The sequence below is a fragment of the Acomys russatus genome, chromosome 25 (genome assembly GCF_903995435.1).
Source record: "Acomys russatus chromosome 25, mAcoRus1.1, whole genome shotgun sequence".
Classification (NCBI taxonomy): Eukaryota; Metazoa; Chordata; class Mammalia; order Rodentia; family Muridae; genus Acomys; species Acomys russatus.
In genome coordinates this window covers 1250001-1270805 of record NC_067161.1, presented here as the reverse complement: position 1 = coordinate 1270805, position 20805 = coordinate 1250001, and the positions used below count along the sequence as shown (strand labels likewise).

Sequence of the window (20805 nt, the reverse complement as noted above, 5' to 3'; positions counted from 1 at the left end):
CCTGTTTTTTTAAGGGGGCTGTTGATGTTTCTGTGACCTTTGCCTGAGGATCTCTGTGGAGAAGGGAAAGATACTCCTGCTGGAGCTTCTCCCCAACATGGGCCTTGGACTTGGAGTGACACCCTGCCCCTCCGCACTCTCATTTCCTTCCTGGGGATTCTCCTTGCTGTGACCACCTTAAGTACCTCCCAGCATTAGCCTCGGCGGTCCTCACAATATGCTGCTGTCAGAAGTGTGCGTGCTTGCTGTTTAAGCTGTTTTTACTTGGCTTTTGCTCTCTGTAACAGTTTTATATCAACTGTTTTGATTATAAATGCAGTATCAGTGAAACTCTGTGGCCCAAAAACAAAATCCCAAGTCACATTTCTGTGTTCAGCACTCTTATCTAGCATTGATAAGAGGGTAAGAGACAAGACAGTGCAGGGCTTTGTGCAGCATAAGGCAGGCTCTGCTCTGCAGTCTTCTCCGGGCCTACAGCTGTCAGGACTGCTCCCTGAGGCCCACAGAGGCCTCCTGAAAGTGGGGGACAGCAGACTGCTGCACTGCAAGCCTGTTCTTCCACCATCTCCACGCTGCAAAATCGTCTCCTCTCCCTCCACTAAGAAACACGCCTAGGTAACGCTGTTTTCGCATGCTGTGACTTTTATGCAGACGCTTAGTCATCCTACCATAATTTGAAAATAAAAGCAGAACAGCTTAAAATAACTAGGAAAAGGTTTTCAGTTTTATTTGATATATTCCTTTTAAGATAGACTTTTTTCTAAATTGAATATCTAGAGATACTGTAAAAAGAATTGCCTTGAAAAACTCGGGGTGGGGGGAGCGGTGTAGATTAATTTTTATTTGACAAGCTAGATTCCACACTTCCTAATGTATGTCTTGTTTCTATGAATTCTCACAATTCACTGTGTATTAAACAGTGACACCAGTTTGTTACAGCTTTCTCAGAACTTGTAGGGAGAGATTCTGTGTGTGTTTATGCAAAGACTGTTCAGTTTGTGACTTCGAAGTTTCTCTCTGGCTTAACTTGTATGTACTCAGGCATCACTAAAGCTACTTCTTTGAAATTATTTCCTTAAATTAAGTCCTTCCAAACATGCCAGTCTTTTCTTAAAGTAAATTGTTACTATTACCATTAAAAAAGGTCAAGGAATCTCCTATCATTGCTCTGAATGAGATTTCCTTTGAACAAGGCATAATGTGTCTTTGTTAGCTCGAGTGATACCCTGCCCCTCTGTACTCTCATTTCTTTGTGTGAGATTTTTAAATAGGAAATGGTCTAGCATTCATCATAAGTTAGGTTTATTAACTAAACAAAATAATTGCTAGCTGGGCATCGTGGTGCACGCCTTTAAGCAGGTAGATTTTGAAGCCTGTGACTTTGAAGCCAACCTGGTCTACAAATCGAGTCCAGGACACAGAGAAACCCTGTCTCAAGAAAAAAATCATAAATTCAGAATTTACCAACAAGCAGAATCACTACAGCTTAATGCCAAGTAATGTCTTTTCTTATCTCCCTCCTTAAGATCTCACCCTGGTCCCACCCTGTAGTTCAGGGTGTCCTAGAACTCCTGTGCAACCTGCCTGGCCCCAGGCCTGCTGACCCTCTTGCCTCAGCCCCTTGGAATTACAGACATGGCCACCACACTCAGCTTCACTTCTGATTTCCTCCTTATTGGATTGTGAAGTGGGTGTTTAGTAAGGCTAACAGTGTCCCTGCTGAACTGTGGGCACTGGGTTCTAGAGCTGCCGCTAATAAACTCTAACTCTTTCCTTCCTACAGTGCTCCAGCTGAGACTGCAGCAAAGGAGGACAAGAGAACAACTAGTGGACCAGGGCATCATGCCACGTAAGGCCACGTCCCTGTTGTCACTCGTGACTGGGGCAGGGAGGGGCACTCTGAGGAGGGCTTACCCTACTCTGTTCAGTTATCGCAGTCTCCGTGCGGGTTTATTAGCACGGCCTACTCAGGAGAACCCTTAGAATTCATTTTAGAAACAAATGCAGCTTTAAAAATGGGCTTCAATTTTACACTAATGAAGAATGCCTATAAAATACTACTGTGAAGTTTTATTGTGAACTTTAATGTCTGTTTGAGCTTTAAAATGGTTGAATTGGGTGGCACTCAGAGGAAGGACAGCAGGTTACCAAGAAGAGACTTGATACCCTATGAGCATATACAGGGGGAGGTAATCCCCCTCAGGAACAGTCATAGGGGAGGGGAATAAAGGGAAAATGGGAGGGAGGGAAGAATGGGAGGATACAAGGGATGGGATAAACATTGAGATGTAACAAGAATAAATAAATAAATAAATAAATAAAATGGTTGAATTGATAATTCTGCTGGCACATCTTAGATTAAACCTGTAAGAGTAATGTGATACAATTAACACAGGACCTTATTCTACTTAAACTTAATTCAAGGTCATTTTCCTTGGTACCAGGCTATGGTCTACACATATCTAAGGTTTAAAACTGACAGAATGCCATTTACAGTTAGTGCAATATTTCTGGCCTGAGTATAGTTGTTTCCTTCAAGAGATTCATAACAGTAGATTTTAGAATATTTATCTAAACTGTTTTTCTTTATCTTTAACCACCAGCTTTGGAAGCTTTAGAGGGAAGAATGGTTGTTTTCTATAGACCATAGGATTATTTATTATTTATCTATTATCTATTGTTTAGAAATTGGCTATTCAAAGAGTTAATTTATTCTACTTTAAAATACTGGAAGTTATAGAACAAACATGTGTTTCCCAGTTTTCTAACTCATTGTTAGCCCAGAAATCATTTTTCAGTTAATGAAGATACAGAAATTTTTTTCTCAGATTTTCCTCCCCTCCTTAGTGAAAGTTTTATAGACTTCTTAACTATCAGTCATCTGAATACCTTAAATCCGGCTGTGGTAGTCCAAAGCCACTTTGGTTATCTGCCAGGTTTCTCCACTGCCACAGTCTTCCCCCAAATGATTAGTCAAGAGCATCAGATAATGGTGCTGAGGCAGCACTGCTAGGTCTGCCCTGGTGGCTGTGGGAGCTGCCTGCCTCCCATCTTTTGCATGCCTGTTATTACAAGGCAGAGGTGGAAATACACAATTCAAGAGTTTCCAAAGATGACAGGCTGAAATGCAGACACCATGTCCCTCATTCTAAGATGGAGCATGATGACTGATGGAAGGATGCTGTGCTGTGGAGTGGTACCAAGAACCCTTTAAATAAGATGGAGCATGATGACTGATGGAAGGGTGCTGTGCTGTGGGGTGGTACCAAGAACCCTTTAAATAAGATGGAGCATGATGACTGATGGAAGGGTGCTGTGCTGTGGGGTGGTACCAAGAACCCTTTAAGTTTAGAGTACTAGATGTCAATGCCACTTGGACCACCATTTAGCTGTATGACCTCAGGGGCTCTCACACTCTAGGCAGCTGTACTGGAGTCCATGCATGTTTTTCAGGTTGGTTTATTAGGGAGACTAGCAATGCTCCTAACTGTGCTCCACCGCAGAGCCCAGCCAGTTGGGAGCTCTGAGTAAATGGCACCTCAGATCTAGGAGACATGAGTGTTGCATCTCCCCGTGCTTGAGTTCCAAGGCCCCATAGGCTTTGTCTAGCAGCATGTATGGGCACTAAGAATAGAGACCTGGGACAGTCCCTGGGCCATGGCATGGTCTGGCTTGGCATTTACACAGTCATATAGCAGCTCTTTTGAGATGTTTACCTGATTTATTTGTGAAGTACGTAATTTCAATTGGGTAACATTGAAGGCTTCACATCTGGAGGGTCTCGTACAGGAACTAGTAAATAAATAGCAGCACAAATATGACCTGACAGGGTTCGCAGAGTGGCAAGCTAAGGTGTGAGCTCCTGTGTATGCTGTGGAAACCATTTGTTTTCTTCCTGACAGCTCTGAAGAGTCCAGCAGCATTCCATGAGCAGATAAAAAGCCTGGAGCGAGCCAGAGTAAGCAATTTCACTTTAAAGATCTTTACTTCTCTGCTGTATCTCAAGCACTTGTACTCCTAACTATATCAGCACAGGACATCATGCTATCTCCAAGATGCGTAATCTTGATAGCATGTGTTCTGGCATAGCTTGGTTTGTAGGCTTACAGAAAATGCCTATACTGAATGACAGTTCAGTTGTGTTCTTTTGAAATCAGAAGCTCCTCCAGAAGAGATGGCTCAGTCAGTAAAGTGTTTGACACAGGGCTGAGTTTAATCCCCAGCACCCATATAAAACAAGGCTAGGCCTGGCAGTGCACTGAGGAGGCGGAGGTAAGAAGGTGCCTGGTGCCTGCTGGCTAGCCAACTTGGTGAGCTCCAGTTTCAGAAAGAAACAATGCTCACACATGTACATGCATTACTCACACACACTGGCACCAGCATTGCCCTCTACATGTACACACTCACACATGTACATGTATTATCACACACACACACACACACACACACGAAAAAAACAGAACAGTAACTAGGTTTTCTTTTTTTGTTTTCAGGACTGTGCTGACTAGCTTTTTATCAACTTGACTCACGCTAGGACTACCTGAAAAGAGAGATCAGTTGAGAAAATGCCCCTAACAAACTGCAAGCCTATAGGCATTTTCTTAGCTGATGACTGATATAGGAGAGGCCAGCTCATTGTGGGCGGGGCCACTCCTGAGCTGATGGGCCTGGATTTTATAAGAAAGTAGTCTAGGGCAAGACCTGAGTCTTTAACAGACAGACTGAGCAAGAGTCTCTGCCCTGGAGAGGGCAAGAATGTCATATGCTTCTGATTTCCCTGTGGGTCTGTGTCAGTGTTCACTTGCCTAAGGATTGAATTCACAGCTAAATAAAGAAGCCGGTACGTGCAACTGTGTTCTTGAATCTGGTTCCTTTGTGGTCACACACCACATGGGTGCCCTGCACAGTCATTCTTTCTGTTTTGCCTGGGGTGATGGGTTCTCATGTGCAGTAAGAAAATAAGAACATTACAAAAGTTGCTTAAGACTGTCCCCAAAGTGCAATAATGAGCTCCTAGAGCTGAGCTTGAGAGCTGAGTCTACTTCTAGAGCTGAGCTTGAGAGCTGAGTCTACTTCTAGAGCTGAGCTTGAGAGCTGAGTCTACTTCTAGAGCTGAGCTTGAGAGCTGAGTCTACTTCTAGAGCTGAGCCTGAGAGATGAGTCTACTTCTAGAGAATGCACCTGGGAATATGGACTCAGATAAAATATAGCATTAATATTCTTAAGAATTCTAATATCGCTGGGTGTGGTGCCGCACACCTTTAATTCCAGCACTCAGGAGGCAAAGGCTGGTGGATCACTGTGAGTTCGAGGCCAGCCTGTGTACAGAGTGAGTCCAGGACAGCCAAGGCTACACAGAGAAACCCTGTCTTGAAAAACAAAACAAAACAAAAAGGAATTCTAATGTCTAAATAATTTCTACTTTTCTAAAGTATTGGCTTTATATAAAGAGATTAAATCTTATGTTTACTTTAAATTCATCATCAAATTTTGAGCTTTTCTCAGTTTACTATAAAAGTCATAAAGTAGTTATTTATACTAATATGCTTCAAACCCCTGTATGGTTTTAAGACTACACTGTACATTGTGTGTAGCTGAGAGTTCTCCCAAGTACTACCTTCCTAGTCATTCTCTCAAAGACATAACAAAGAGTGTACAATTAATTTCTTTTAAAAATCTAAAACTACAAAGCTGGGCGTGGTAGCGTATGCCTTTAATCCCAGCACTCAGGAGGCAGAGGCAGGTGGATCGCTGTGAGTTCGAGGCCAGCCTGGTCTACAAAGGGAGTCCAGGATAGCCAAGGCTACACAGAGAAACCCTGTCTCAAAAAAACCAAAAAAAAAAAAAAAATCTAAAACTACAATACTTACTTTTAAAGACCGAAAACTTCCTGAAGCACAAGATCCGGAGCCGCCCAGACCGCTCTGAGCTGGTCAGGATGCACATACTGGAAGGTAAGCGGCTGCTCCTGCCGGCTTGGCCACATTTCCTTAAGAAGAAAACCGAGATGTCCACGGTTTTTGTTCATTCCCCTTTTAATAACTTCTCACCCGACAGGCTAGCATCCTCCACATTAGATAGCACAATGAACTGAAGCTCTGTGTTGGCTACTGGAGAGCGTTTGACCTGAAGGCAGTCACTTGAAACCTGCTGCTTCTACCAGCTGCTGCCTGAGCACCACTTGTTCTATCCTGGAGGATGATTCTGGTCCTAGGGCTTCTCCATCGTCTTCTCTATGTAGCTTGGGTCTCACTGGTCTCTGCCTGAAATGATGCCCATATATGTTGCTATTCATCTTTGTCGCTACTTACCTAAAACAGTCTTGATGTGACTGTCACTGATCACCTCTGGGTGAACTAATTTTAGCCCTTGGAGGCAAGGGCTTCCCTTCCTGCAGAACACGTGACTCACATAGATGTCCTTCTTTCTAAGACAGCCATCTTGATAGCCAGCTTCTCCACCAGAAATTTCCAGAGTTCTATTTCTCCCATTGTTCTGCTTCTGTATCAAATTTATTGAGCAAGAGTAGAAGCTTGATCCTTCGACAGTCTCAAAGGTTTTAAGTTGTAAGAAGAATCTGGAAAAACATCTTAGATATTTAGAGATAGTTGTGAGGTAGAAAAAGTCTGCTCTCTGGGCCTAGTGATAGGATTCAGATGGTCATCACATGCAGGATAGCAACCCAGCAGCTCAGATATCGCCAGAGGCGCAGTTCTTCAGGAGGCCAGCAATAGATGGCCGTGTTAGAGCTGTTGTCCACTGGCTGCCTTCCTGCAGCGGGTGCTTCAGGAGCAGAGACAGACAGAGCAACCAGGCAGCTCTAACTGAGAACGGACACAGGCTGACAACTGTATTAGAATGCGCTCTAAAGACCTGCCGAGCACCATACATACTGCATTCCACAAACCTAAAGCTGTGTGCTCCTCTGTGTGTTCTCCTTGGTCCTGATGTATGCCTTTCCACTGTGGCCTCAGCTGTCCTCTGAACTGAAAACTTAGCAGAGATGCAGTGTTAAGGTGGAGCACTGCAGCTGTCAGGGATCAGTGACTTCAGCAAGCTCTCCACCAAGTAACATAGCAAAGAGCAGCAAAGCATGTGTGCACGGTGCTGTCTATACTTGCCTTCTGATTCTAGAAGATGTCCTTAACAGAAGTAAAGTAAAAAGAAATACATCCACTGAAATTTTTATTTTATGAAAAAGAAAGAAAGGCCAAGGGGCTGGAAAGATGGCTCAGCAATTAAGAGCATGTGGCAGAGGACACTGTGTGGTTGCAATACTCATGCCAAGCGGCTCACAACCTCCTGTAACTCTAGATCCAGGGATCCCATGCCCTCTCCTAGCCTCTAGATGTCATGCACACGCGCAGGCAAACACTCATACACATATTTTCTTTTAAATATGAGTATATATTGAAACATGAATTCTCAAATTGAGATCTGAAGAATGAAAAAGACTATCTCATCTCTAATTTTTTAATTACCTTAGCACTACTCCCAGCCACATTTTGACATTCACCTAATTTGATTGAATTGGGTAGTTGGCAAGTGAGAGTCTAAATTATTATCTTAAGTTCAGCAGCAAAAACTGAGCCCCAGCTTCATGGTGTCAAGGAGGAAGTGGGACAGACAGAAGAAGTGCAGCGGCCTGCCAGGCTCTGCTTACTACCTTGGCACAGTTGTCTTTGCAAATGTATTGCTACTGCCACTTGGATGGTGACATCTCTTAAGGGAGAAGGAAGAGACGCAGAGGGCTGTCCTGCTTTGAGCTTCACAGAAGCACTGAAAACTGAATGTGACTAGAGGAGCCTGGTCTCCTGTGTGTAGTGTTCCTATGAAGTTCTGTGTGCTTCGTCTCTTGAGAGCTCAGAATCAGCTCAGGATTTGAGCCGATAGCACCCCATTTATGTTTAAACCAACATTAGCTTAGCTCGGGAGAATGGGAGGGCGTGTTAGTGAGTGACCACCAGCTCCAGAACTGACAGGATGGAGCAAGAGAGTTGGGAGAGCTGCAGCGGCTTCATGTCTGTTGTAGCAGCTCTGTCGGTTTAAATGTATGAGCTGTTGCCTCTATGCTCTGTTATCTCTGTAAAGTGGGGTTTTTGTTCCAATAAGCTCAAGTTATTAATTTTGATAACTAATCCTGAGATATACCTGAATCAATCCAAGAATATGAATCAGCTCTTCCCACTAAAGAAAATAAACTTCTGTTCTAAGATTTAGTGCCTCCTCCCTTTCTAGAAACTGCCTTTCCAGTGAAGCTAAGTGAGAGCAACACACTTTCAGAGCCCTGGGCCACATGGGCCTTTATTCTGTGTCTCCCTGACAGCTTATAATAAACGCATTCTAAAGCAATCTGCCCTCCTGCTATAGGCACATGGCGGCAAGTCCCGGTTCCAGCTTCAGGTCTAGCAGTTCACCCAGGGGCCCTGCGTTGCATAGACAGGGAGCTGCCCCACTCTGGGAGGCAGAGCCTGCTGAGCACTCTCAGCAGTCTTCCTTCCAGAGGTTAGCCCACTTCAAGTAGTTTAGTTGAGTTACTTAGCATGATAGACACCATGGTTAAGACTGCGCTTCCTCTTTCAGAAACTTTTGCAGAGCCGTCTCTTCAGGCCACACAGATGAAGCTGAAGAGAGCTCGGCTGGCCGATGACCTAAACGAGAAGATTGCTCAAAGGCCTGGTCCCATGGAGCTGGTGGAGAAGAACATCCTTCCTGTGGACTCGAGTGTCAAGGAAGCGATCATAGGCAAGAGCGCCACATTCTGTCTTCCACAAGATTCAGATGAAGCAGTTGATTTAAGATGCTGTTTTCTGAGCTAGTGAGAAGCTGATGGTCATCTAGTGGTTCTTGTTGAGATTGTTCAGTTACGGATTAGAAAATGGCCTCTGCTGGCAGTCAGAGTGACTTCTCGTGTCATTATCATATTTTCTAAGACAAATTACTATATTGGACCATTTCATTTCTACTCTTCCATATTGTTAGACGCTGTGTTATGTCCCTCTAGAAAAGACAATTAGCTGCACAGACAAGGAGAATGGCCGTGGCACGTGAAGGGAAGCAGAGCTGTCTGCCTCACGCTGCCCTTGCTGCCCGAGCCTCAGCCTGTGCCTGTGCAGCACACTCCGCAGCACCGAGGACCGCCATGTCACTGCTGCATCTTTTGTATGTAACATAGTTTCAGCATTTCGGTTTAAATGAGTGATGAGATTCATTCAGTACAGTTTTTGTTTGTTTGTTTGTTCTGTTTTAGTTTTTATACTAACTGAGAAACCAATTAGTATAGCTCTCATACTCCTTAGGACTTCCTACTCCAAATCAGTGTGAATTTAAAGCATAGGCAGTTTGTAGTCACAAAATTTTTAAATGGTCAACTCTAATCCCAAACATCTGGGAAGATGGCCCCAAGAGGTGAGGTGTGAGTGCAGCTGAGTGTGCTGTTCTCTGAAGCGGGGACTGACATGCAGATCCCCAGGAACACTCCCACTCTGCTTCCTGCATTTAACATCTGGGTTCCACATGAAGCTCTTAAATATTACTCTGTTCAGAGGGGCCTCTCTCTTTGCTTTTGCCCAGATGCTTAAATTTTGAAGAGGAGGCTGTGTATCCTACACCTTTAATTGCCCTCTTGCTGTGATATTCTCCAGTGTCATTAAGAACTAAACCCACCCCCCATGCACCCAGGGCTGCAGAGCAGGGCTGGTGTTCTGGCTTCTTCGCTAGCATGTACAGAGCCCTGGGCTCCACTCCCAGCACCACAAAGAACGAAACCAACAGCAGAGCACTCCAGTCTTCTGGTCTTCCTACAGCTGGTGCTGAGTCCAAAGGTTTCATCTGACTGAAGAGCATCAAACCCCAAAGAGTACATGGCAGACAGCAGTGTGGCTCCCCTGGGAAGAGCCCAGCTTTAAACCGGCTCCTTGAACTCTCCTTTTTTGGTTAGCCTTGGGGTTCCAAAGCCAAGTTACCCATGGTTCTCTCTGCAGGCGTGGTGAAAGAGGACTATCCCCAAACTCATGGCGAGTTCTCATTTGATGAAGATAGCAGTGATGCTTTGTCTCCAGACCAGCCAGCGAGCCAGGAGTCTCAGGGCTCAGCTGCATCCCCCAGTGAGCCAAAAGTCAGTGCCTCGCCACCTCCTGTGACTACAAACACTCCGGCCCAGGTAAGCCCTTCCTAACATTCTTACAGATGTGTCTAGACAATATTTTCACCAGGAGAAAAAATCTGAAAGTATTGATACTTCCTGCCTGTGAGCCAAACATCGTAAAACTTCACAGCTGCTTCTCACTCAGTAGTTCTCACACTCACACACACACACACACACACACTCACACTCTCTCTCTCTCTCTCTCTCTCCCTCCCCCCCCCCCCCCCCCCCCCCCGCTAAGGTAGTGTATTTTTAAAAGTCTTCCATCTTAGTCAGGATGTTACTGCTGTGAAGAGACACCATGACCACAGCAGCTCTTATAAAGGAAAACATTTTACTGGGACTGGCTCACAGTGTCAGAGCTTTAGTCCACTGTCATGGTGGGAGGCATGGCAGCGCACAGGCAGACATGGTGCTAGAGAGGGAGCTGAGAGTTCTACATCCTGATCCTCAGGCAACAGGGAAAGTCTGCTACACTAGGCATGGCTGGAGCACCTGAGACCTCAGAGCCCACCCCCTAGGGACACACCTCTTCCAACAAGGCCACACCTCCTAATACTGCCACTTTCTACGAGCCTGTGGGGGCCATTTTTATTCAAACCACCACATCTTCTTAGAAACATAGTATAACATAACATAACATAATATAATATAAATATACCTGTGGCCAAATATATTCACACAGTCTTGCAACAGGTATCCATGCCTCTTCACCTAGAGACACTGAGGTGCCATACCCTTTGACACATCCTCCATTCCTACTCTATAGGTAGCTCATTAAAAATGGGATCAGACAATGTGTGTCCTTTTGTGGCTGATGTACTGCACTTAGTACAATATCCAGGGTTGCAGCTATGTTGTGGCTGGGCCATGCAGAGAATCCATGTCTTGAAAACAGAAAACATTGTGTAGTAGAATTGACCTGATAGAGCTCATCTGAGCTAAGCAGTCCATGCCATTGGCTACTGAGCCATTTCCTCGTTTTCACTTCTGTATTTACATAAGGTGCCGTTGTCTTCATGCGTGTCTTCTGATTATATTTTTTGACATTTACCTAATTATTTCTTTGGCTTAATGGCCAGTTACTGAAGTGGGCCTTGGTGCAAGGGTAGTCTGAGTTGACAGGAATGTGAGGGCTTCAGAGAATGAAAATGCGTGTTCTCGTTCACAATGTCTTGTGAACACATTCATTTTAGGAATATGTCTTGAAGCATTATTTCTTCATTACACTCATCACTGTATTCCAAAATATATATTCTGCCTGTTTGGTGTCTTCAGTGAGAATCAAGAATTCTTGACTATCAAGGGCAGAACACCTAGAGTTGGGGGCCAGCAGCTCTGTGGAGGTAGTAGAAAATTTAGTGTGTGTATGAAGGGCAGACAGCCTGATGTATGCATGTGTGGAGGGTAGATAGCTTAAGTCTGTGTGTGTGCATGTGCACATGCATGTGTGCACCCATTTCTCAGAAAGTATTCAATAAAGGCTGACTTAATGAAGCTCGCTGAATGAATGACTGGAAAATCTATAGATGTTCGCATTGTATTTAAAAGTGGTCCAATCAGAGATGGTGTGGGTGGTGACAGTCCAGATCTGCTGTCCAGGTCCACAGAGCAGCAGTGCCTATGGCCCCCAACACTGCTGGAGTGTGGCCCGAAGGGCAACTGCGGGTTAAGGAGCAGCTCACACTGAGCTCTGAGAAGATGGAGAGGAGAGAGGCCTGCCCCTACTGTGGCCTCATGTACATGTTTTGCCCTGGCTTGAGCTTTAAAAATAGGCCTAAGAAGAATGTCAAGTATGTTAGTAAATAAACTTTAGGAAAAGGTTTTACTCGGCCATTTGGGTTCCTTCTCTGCTTCTGTCTGAGTAAGTCAAGCTGTGAGGAGGCAGCTGTTCACATGGCTGTAGCCTTAGTAACAGAAATGTCTCCTTAGCTGTCCCTGGAAACAGCTTCTTGGCTGCGTGGTTGGTCCTCATTACCAGCCTGCCCAGATCTGGACCCAGGTAGGACACTGAAGCAAGAGTTCTGGTGGAATTGTAAAACGCTGTTTTTATTTTGGGTTCCTTAAATCTTTTTCTTCCGTCTCCACCCAAATCCCTTCCAACACTAGGTAAGGGAGAAAGAAGGGTTGTGGGGAGAGGAGCCTAGTTCTCCTTAGCTGCTTCCTGCTGTGCAGGCTGTGGGTTTCTTGGGGCAAGTCCACTCTTTGTCTCAGGAGATCTCCCACTTCTCCTCCTCCAACAGCACCAGCAACAGCAGGGGAAACACCAGCAGCCTTCTTCTTTCTTGGAGCCCCCCAGTCTCCCTTTGGGTCTGGCTTTTATCCCCCTCTGACAAAGACCACACCCCCACATGAGGCACTTCACAGCTGACAAGGGTCATGTGCCCTTTCGAGAAGCAACTATCAGCTGTGGACAAACTGGAACAGCCCCATATCCCACACCTGGGATATAAACAAAAACCTGTTTACATATCCACCGACCCATCCACAACACAGGAGTATTCCAGAAAGACTTAACTGAGGAAGGGACACCCAGGGCCATGCTGCCCAATGGGATGGGTCCCCAAATAAATCAAGAGGAGGCCAGGCAAGCTCAGCGTTTGTCTCTTTGGCCACCAGATATGTTCACGTAGCCTCCTGCTGCCATGCCATCCCCACCATGAGGGACGGTGTCTCAGGGCTGTGAGTCAGAATAACCCATCGTCCCATGGGCTCCTAGGGAGGTGCTGGCCACAGGCTCCCCACAGGAGGTTCCTGTCCTCACTCACTGCCCGCCCTTTTCTTTGCTCATGAAGCTTGGCCCTATCCAAGTTTATGTGAGAAACTTAACCAGAGGCTGACGTTACAAACCCTTTGAAGGAAAATGTAAATGGTAATGTTTCTCAGAGAGTTGGTATAGATTACATGTTGCAGAGCAGTGCACACCAAGCCTCAGCTTGCTCCTGACCTCAGGCATTGGCATCCAAATGCCTTCAGTGTGGCTGCAGCACTGTGTGTACCTACTCCACCAAGACAGTGCCCGTCCCCTGCACCAGCCACTGGGCTGGTGGCAGAAGACCTGCTTTGGGGAATGCAAACAACCCATACACTGGCAAGCATGGCTCCACTGCACGTTACCTCTCAGCGGTTTCTAGCCTGTGTGTATCTGTCATAAATTCCGTGTTCACTGCTTATGTATTTGTAAGTAAGGCTCTGGTAGTCTTACACTTGTGCTCAGGTATCTGCATGGCTGTGGCAGGTGTGCCCCTGACACCTGAGAGCAGGAGCCCTTACATGGAGTAACACTGCCAGCGCTCTGTCCTGTTCTCGTTTTTAAAATTGAGTACAGAGGCAAGCCTTATATCAGTGAATCCTAGGATTTTTATATCATCAAGAATTGATAACTTTTATTTTGACAATTTTTGAACTTTGCTGTATTTGTCTAGGTTTCTTAATTTCTTTTATTGGTTACCTTTCTCGTGGCTGTGGCCAAATACCTGAAAAGAAGCAACTTAAGGAAAAGGGGCTTGTTCTTCTTTATAGTTTGTGAGAATACAGTCCATCATGGCAGGAGAGGCGTGGCAACAGGCAAAGTGGCTCTTCACATTGCATCTGCAGTCTGCAAAACAGTGACTAGAAAGTGGGCCCACCTCAGTGACCCAATTCCTCCAGTAAGTCTCTACCTCTTAAAGGTTACATTAACTTCCAAAACACCACACACACATATACACACTTGGTACTAAGCATTGGAAGCCTGTAGAGGGCATTTTACATTCAAGTGACAGTACTTGATACATACATAAAATCCATTAATGAGGCTGGAGAGATGGCTCAGAGGTTAAGAGCACTGACTGTTCTTCCAGATGTCCTGAGCTCAATTCCCAGCAACCACATGATGGTTCACAACCATCTGTGACGTGATCTGGTGCCCTCTCCTGGCAGGCAGGTGTACATGCAGACAGAACACTGTATACATAATAATAAATGAATAAATCTTTTTTTAAAAATCCATTAATGTTTACCTACCTTACTATAATTACTCTTACATTTCCCTCAAGCGAAAGGACCTTAACGTATTGCTCCTCACCAGACATCAAGCAGACAGCGAGATAGTCACTCATTTTATCATAGAACCACAAAATAGATAAGCAAACACACAGCACATATTCACCAATTTAATGAATGAGACACCTTAGGAGATTGGTATGGATCCCCCAAAGGCCTGTGTGTTCAAGGCTGCCAGTTGAGGACACTTGAGCCCATCAGTGGATCAAGCATTCAGAAGCTGATAACCAAGCGGGTTGTTAGGAGGACTCGGAGTGTGTGTCTTCCCAGCCTCTATTTCCTCCTTTCATCAGCCTGCCTCTGCCTTGCCACTGGCCTAAGTGCAGCATGGGTGCTGAAACCAAAATTAACACAAAGATCCAGGTGAGGTATTTTTCTCAGCTTGAGAACTCATTTTATCCCCAAAGTTCGCACATTGCAAATCGAGTACACTTGTTTTATGCTTAGGTAGCTGATGAGCAATGGGAAACTGTAGAAAATCAGTTTCCACTTGTGGGACAAGGGGGTGGGTCACTTGGTCTCTTACATCTGCAGACACTGTTCTCAGGAATGTCTTGAGCCCTTTAATTAATCATCTCTTATTTTAAGCACCATAAGCATGGTATGGTAGGACTTCTGTGAGTTCTCAAAGAACTTCAAGAAAGAACTCTATTGACCATCAGCTGTGGGAGCTGTTTTTCCGTGTCTTTTGCCCCTTCCACTCTTCCCTGCTTCCAAGCTACCACAAGGGAACAACCTGTCCCTCCATACACAGACGGACTTGTGCCAAAGTAACAGGATCTGTGAAACCATGAGCTAAGTAAACTTTTTCCCTTAACTAGGTTGATTATCTCCAGCAATTTGTCATAATGATAGCAAGCTAATTAATTCAATAATTATACAGAGAGAAAGAAGTCAGGTTATCATTACAAAAAAAAAAGTCAGTGGACATAGAAAAGCACCTTGTGTTCACAGATGAAAAGCACCTTGTGTTCACAGATGACTTTTGTTAAGGCATCACATGTGCTAACCCACAGTGGTGGCGCACACTTAATCTCAGCACTCAGGAAGACAGAGACAGGCGGATAGCTGAGTTCATGGCCAGTCTGGTCTATACAGCAAGTCTAGGATAGCCAAGGCTACACAGAGAAACCCTGTCTCGAAACAACAACAGCAACAAAAGTACAGTGTTACTAAGGCAACCATAAGCCTGCTTCCAGCTTCCTGCCTTGCTTGAGCTCCTATCCTGACCTTCTTTCAGCAAAATGTAATTACAAGCCAAATAAACCCTTCCCTCCCTAAGTTGCTTTTGTCATGGTATTTTATTGCAGCAGTGGAACCCTAAGTAAGACAGTACACAAGTAGCCAGTAAGATGTGATGGCCTCTGGTGTGTGACTACTGTGTTAGATAAACAATGGACATGAAGGTCATCACAGCATACACAGGATAAAATAACCACAAAGGAAACATAAATTGAAACCAAGGGTGCTATCACATACCCAGGAAACAAGTTCTGGCAAGTACGTGAAGAAATTAGAATTATTGTGCATTGTTACTGTGGTAATATGTAGTTACTACTGTAGGAAATGGTGTCTTAAAAATACAATTTTAGCTGGGCATGGTGGCATACACCTTTTAATCCCAGCACTCAGGAGGTAGAAGCAGGTGGATCAATGTGAGTTTGAGGCCAGCCTGGTCTACAAAATGCATCCAGGACAGCCAAGACTACACAGGGAAACCCTGTCTCAAAAAAACAAAAATTAAAAAATAAAAAAATACACAATTTTACTGAGCCAAATGAGTAAAGGCATATTGCCACCAAGTTCGATGACTTTAAGTTTAGTCTCTGTAGAGAAACTAAGTAAATAATGTGTAAGATAGAACTTAACCAGTGAGCCAGTAGTTCTGTTTCTGATACATGAGTTGAAAGCAGGAAGTGGTGTCTTGTGGTATACAAGCAGCCAGGGGATTGCTCTGATCTCAAGGCCAGCCTTGGCCATATAGTAAGACCCTGTCTTAAAAACAAAGAAACAAAAAGTTGAAACAGAGAGTTAGAATATATGTATTCTCTATAAAATACATACCAAGCATTCATGCCTGCTCCTGAGAGCAACATCTCATATAAACAGAAAAACAGCCCCAGAGTGCACAGCATCTGAATGTAGAAACAAAAGCTGCCCTCAGAAAGGAACGGAATAAACACTATACTAGATGAGTGAGTCCCTCACAAAGGGGCACGAGCCAACCACTTCACGTCCCTAAATTCATAGACAGCAAATAGAACAGTAGTTGCTATGGAAGAGAATGGGGCTCATAGAAGGCTTGAGGGAGACATCAAGGGTGGCTCTAAACATGCTCAGTTTTAATGGCGTGTGTGTGTGTGTGTGTGTGTGTGTGTGTGTGTGTGTGTGTATCTGTTGAGGGGTACAGGCCTCTCTAGAGCTGAAGTTATAGGCAGTTGTGAGCCACCCAATGTGATGCTGGGGACCAAATTCAGATCTTCTACAAGAGCTGTGTGGGCTCTTAACCACTGGACTATATCTCCAGCCTCACTTTTTGTATATATTTTACCATGTGTGCGGCACACACACACACACACACATGACCCGCATGCACTTAAGGCAGCACTGTGTATAGAGCTGTACTTGCCAAAGGTACACATATAAAAGAAGCACTGGCCCAGGACCCGGCAAAGCTTGTGCTGATGTCTTTGTGCTCTTCTAATGTTCTGCTACTTGTTCTAAAAGTGAAATATATGTTATATAAGGTTGTTGAGGGTAAAACAAAATAATGTAAAGATTGCATATACATATAAATGTAAATAGGATAATAACCATTATTTCCTTCTCTCAAAAAAAATCAAGTGTTTAAACTTATAATTTTATACTATTTTATACTATTGAAACTATGTTCAGCAAATGAGAATTTTACATGCCTGTAGTCAACATACAAAACATGTCTGGGTATATTCAGCTCATTCATTGTTTATTTTATCTGTGTGGGAACTGAAATATATAAACAGTATTCAAAGAACAGTCAAGTTTGAATTTATTTGCATGGTGCCGTTTTCAGCAAGAACGTCTGTCTCCTGAATGAAAAGTGTGCTTATTAGAGCGTGAAAAGCTACAATCTAAGAAAGTAAGAGCTTTCCAAAGAACAACACCCGGGCCTTCATGTGCAGACAGTAGTCTACAGGGGAGGCAGCCAGAGCTTGCACCATGAGGGTTCTGAGGGAGCTGGTTCACTCCCCAGCGAGCCAGTCCCCAGCCCTGGTGTTTTCTCTGATGGTGTTAGGGTGAAGGTGAAGCCACTAGCAACCCGGATCCTGTGGAGGGAGCAGCCATCTGCGGGATGAGAAGTCAGCCCTGTGACTTCTGGCTCTTTCTTAGGAAGATAGTTCTGATTTGTTAGTTAGACATCACAAAGTGAGTGCAGCTGTTTGGTGTCAGTTTTGACATTCGTGTAGTATTCCTTCTAAAGTGATGACATACTGCTCAATTAGCTGTAGAGCAGGGAAAGTGTCCTTTGTGACCTGGATATTTTCAGCCCTTTTAGAAGAACATGGTCATTTCAGAGCCCTGGTACCCGGGTTCTTTTGGAGAGTTTACCCAATAGAAGCTTAGCACCCAGACATGATCAGGTGCTGTTTGGGGAGGGCATTCTGGTTTGGGTCCTTCTGAAGGCGTGCTGAGCGGCCTGTCACAGTGCCTAGAGGGCTCCAGATAGCTCCTTCAGCATGTTTATCGTTCTCACTAGTGGAGCAGCACTGTATTTCAGTGCAGTTAGTATTTGGTGCTCCTGGGTAGTCGTTACATTGCAGTAGAGATAGCGAGAAGACAGCATCCGGTCAGGCTGGCGAGGCACAGCTAGGAGTGCAGGCCAGAAGACACTCCCATGTTTCCGATGACCTGTCACCTTGTTGGTGTTTTACTCACTCAGATACATATGGCTGCCTGTGGTGGTCAGGTAGGATGCTTTTGTAAGGAGGTGAATGTATAATTCAGAATGTAAGCATTGGGTTCTACTTCATATGCCGATATACACGCGCCAAAGATTGTGTCGCTGTGAGACTACGCAGAAGTGTCTCTATCCCCAAACTGTGCCGGGTGAAAGGAGCCCTAAAAACATAAGACCACGCCCCATAAGAACATACCGCTTTTTACCTGATGCATGAAACTTGGCTGGCCACAGTTTTGCCAGGGTACCAGACATCTCCACAGTGTTGGAGAGCAGAGTCGGGAGCACAGGGTGAGTCCTTAGCTTCATTTCTAGATGAAATTGATGACAGCTGTCTTTACAAATTCTCCTACACTGTCTTATGTTAATACTCACAGGAGCTTAAGGACGGAGTCCTGGACTTCTACAGTCACACTCACTCACACAGGTACAGCTGGGTTTGAGAAGGTGACTTTGCTAAGGAAAGCCACGAGAATGCCATTCATCAACTAAACAAGTATTTATTGAGTATACATGCCAGGCTTCATATTTCTTGTTACTAATAGCCCTCCAGGTTTTCAAGTTGTTCATCTTAAGGAAGGGGAAAACTGTTTGGTTGGTTGGTTTGGTTTTGGTTTTTTTTTTTTTTCAACACAGGGTCTCTCTGTGTAGCCTTGGCTATCCTGGACTTGCTTTGTAGACCAGGCTGGCCTCGAACTCACAGTGATCCGCCTGTCTCTGCCTCCTGCGTGCTGGGATTAAAGATGTGCACCTGCGCCAACACCACCCAGCCAGTTTGCTGTTTTAAATTTGCTATTTTAAATACTTCACAAGAGAACTGTATAGGTGTACTTTTTAAAATCTATTTTCGTTTTGGTTTCTTGTATCTCTTTCTCTCTTCTCCACCCTAGTCCCTTTCACCACCCCACACCAGGTAGGATAGAAAGGTTAGTGAGGACAAGGGACATATTTCTTTTTGGCCACTTCCTGCTGTTTGGGGTCATCGTGTTCTTTGGAGCAATACTTGAAGGCCCCGGGTATGATATGAGCATCCACTGAGATGCTCCCGGCAGCAGGAGGGGGTCAAGATGCAGGACTATGAGACCAAGCCCTACATGTGAATGAGCTAGGGTTAGCATGGCCTACCAAGAGAGCTTTAGGGATGCCGTGTATTATTTTAACTGTTGTTTATGAGTCTTGATATTTTTTTCCAAAAATAAGGATGGTTCTGACCATATTTCTGAGAGGGAAAAATTAAAATACTACCATATATCAGTCCAACCTTACTTAGTTTCAGCTGCCTGTTTCAACAGAGGTAAAGAGTAAATAACTTGCTTCTTCAGGGCTAAGTCTGTAATTCTGTCTGGATCCCCAGCGCAGCAGTTTATTGTTCTTTGTTTCATTTTTTGTAGACTTCTTTTTATATTTGTAAGTTTACACATTTTTAATTATAATAGAATTACATCACTTACCCCCATCCTTTCCTCCCTTGAGGCCCTCCCAGGCCTGCTCCCTCCACACTCTTCCATGCACCTTCACTCTCAAGTTGTCAGCCTCTTGTTCTTTATCGTTGTTACGTGTGTGTGTGTGTGCACAAATACACAAATACAACCTTCTGAGTCTGTTTCTGTTGTTTATGTGAATATAGTTTGGGGCTGACCACTTTGTATTGGATAATCAGTGTGGGCCTGTTTTGTCAGATGAGGACATTTCATTGCAGTTTCAGTCCTCTTATTGTCACTGACATCATGGCCTGTGTTGGGGTTTTTTTTTTTTAATTTTTGATTTTTGGTTTTGTTTTCCACCAGTTTACCTCAGTGACCCCAGCAGTTCCTGAATTCTTGAAAACCCCTCTACCTGCGGACCAGCCTCCCACGAGGTCTACAGCTCCCGTCCTCCCCTCGAACACTGTGTCCTCAACAAAGCCTGGCCCAACGCTGGTGAAGGTGGGTACCCAGGACACTGCACTGCAGGCCTCCACTTGGTAGCTCTTTGTCAAGCCTCTAGACACAAGACAGAGGCAGGTGTCCTCTAGGCACGAGACAGAGGCAGGTGTCCTGACTTCCCACCTGCCTTTTAGCCCAAACCTTGAAAACTAAATGGTAATGCTTGCTGGGCTGGGTCCACACATGTCTCCTGTCCTCACAGTAACAGAAAAATGACACAGAGCCTGGCTGTATGAAATGCTGAGCTGTGTGACATGCTTCAGGAATTCTCCCATCCGGGGTCCCTACCCAGCCAAGTGCACTTGCCTCACTGCAGCACTGGAGGGGTGAAAGCCAGCTTTGGACATCCTTTATACTCTGGGGCGTCCTGATGAGAGTCTGTGCTGCTCAAAAGCTCTGCAGGGGCTTTCCATCCAGCCATTGACGCCGGAAGCAGCTTGCTGTGATCTCAGATAAGCCCAGTTCTTGGCACTGTTCCCCAAAGTGCACATGGTTGAAATAGTTCAGGTAGAGTAAATCCCAAGAAAGGAGGAAAAGCCTTAAGTATGCAGTACGTTTTTACAGTTCTTATAATCCTATTTACAATTTCTAAATAAAATGTTGTAGGAATAACAAGGAATAATCTAATCATTTCATAGGTAGCATTTCCTAAAACTGGCAGAGTCTCAAACCTCTCGAACTAAATAGGACATTAGTGTTAGCTCACCTCTTGTCATCATGCAGAAGAGACTGGCCCTCAAATAAGTTAAAAA

General features: G+C 44.7%; 1 protein-coding gene across 3 annotated transcripts in view; it reads left to right on the top strand.

The window, feature by feature from the left end:
• Mrtfb (myocardin related transcription factor B) overlaps window positions 1–20805 on the top strand; it is an 84977-nt gene that overhangs the window by 48066 nt on the left and 16106 nt on the right. For all 3 annotated transcript variants that reach the window (XM_051168043.1, XM_051168044.1, XM_051168045.1), the window contains 6 exons: window positions 1784–1849; window positions 3903–3958; window positions 5879–5954; window positions 8584–8745; window positions 9984–10162; window positions 19916–20053. In XM_051168043.1, the coding sequence (XP_051024000.1) occupies window positions 1784–1849; window positions 3903–3958; window positions 5879–5954; window positions 8584–8745; window positions 9984–10162; window positions 19916–20053 (677 nt within the window). The remainder of the gene's footprint in view (window positions 1–1783; window positions 1850–3902; window positions 3959–5878; window positions 5955–8583; window positions 8746–9983; window positions 10163–19915; window positions 20054–20805) is intronic.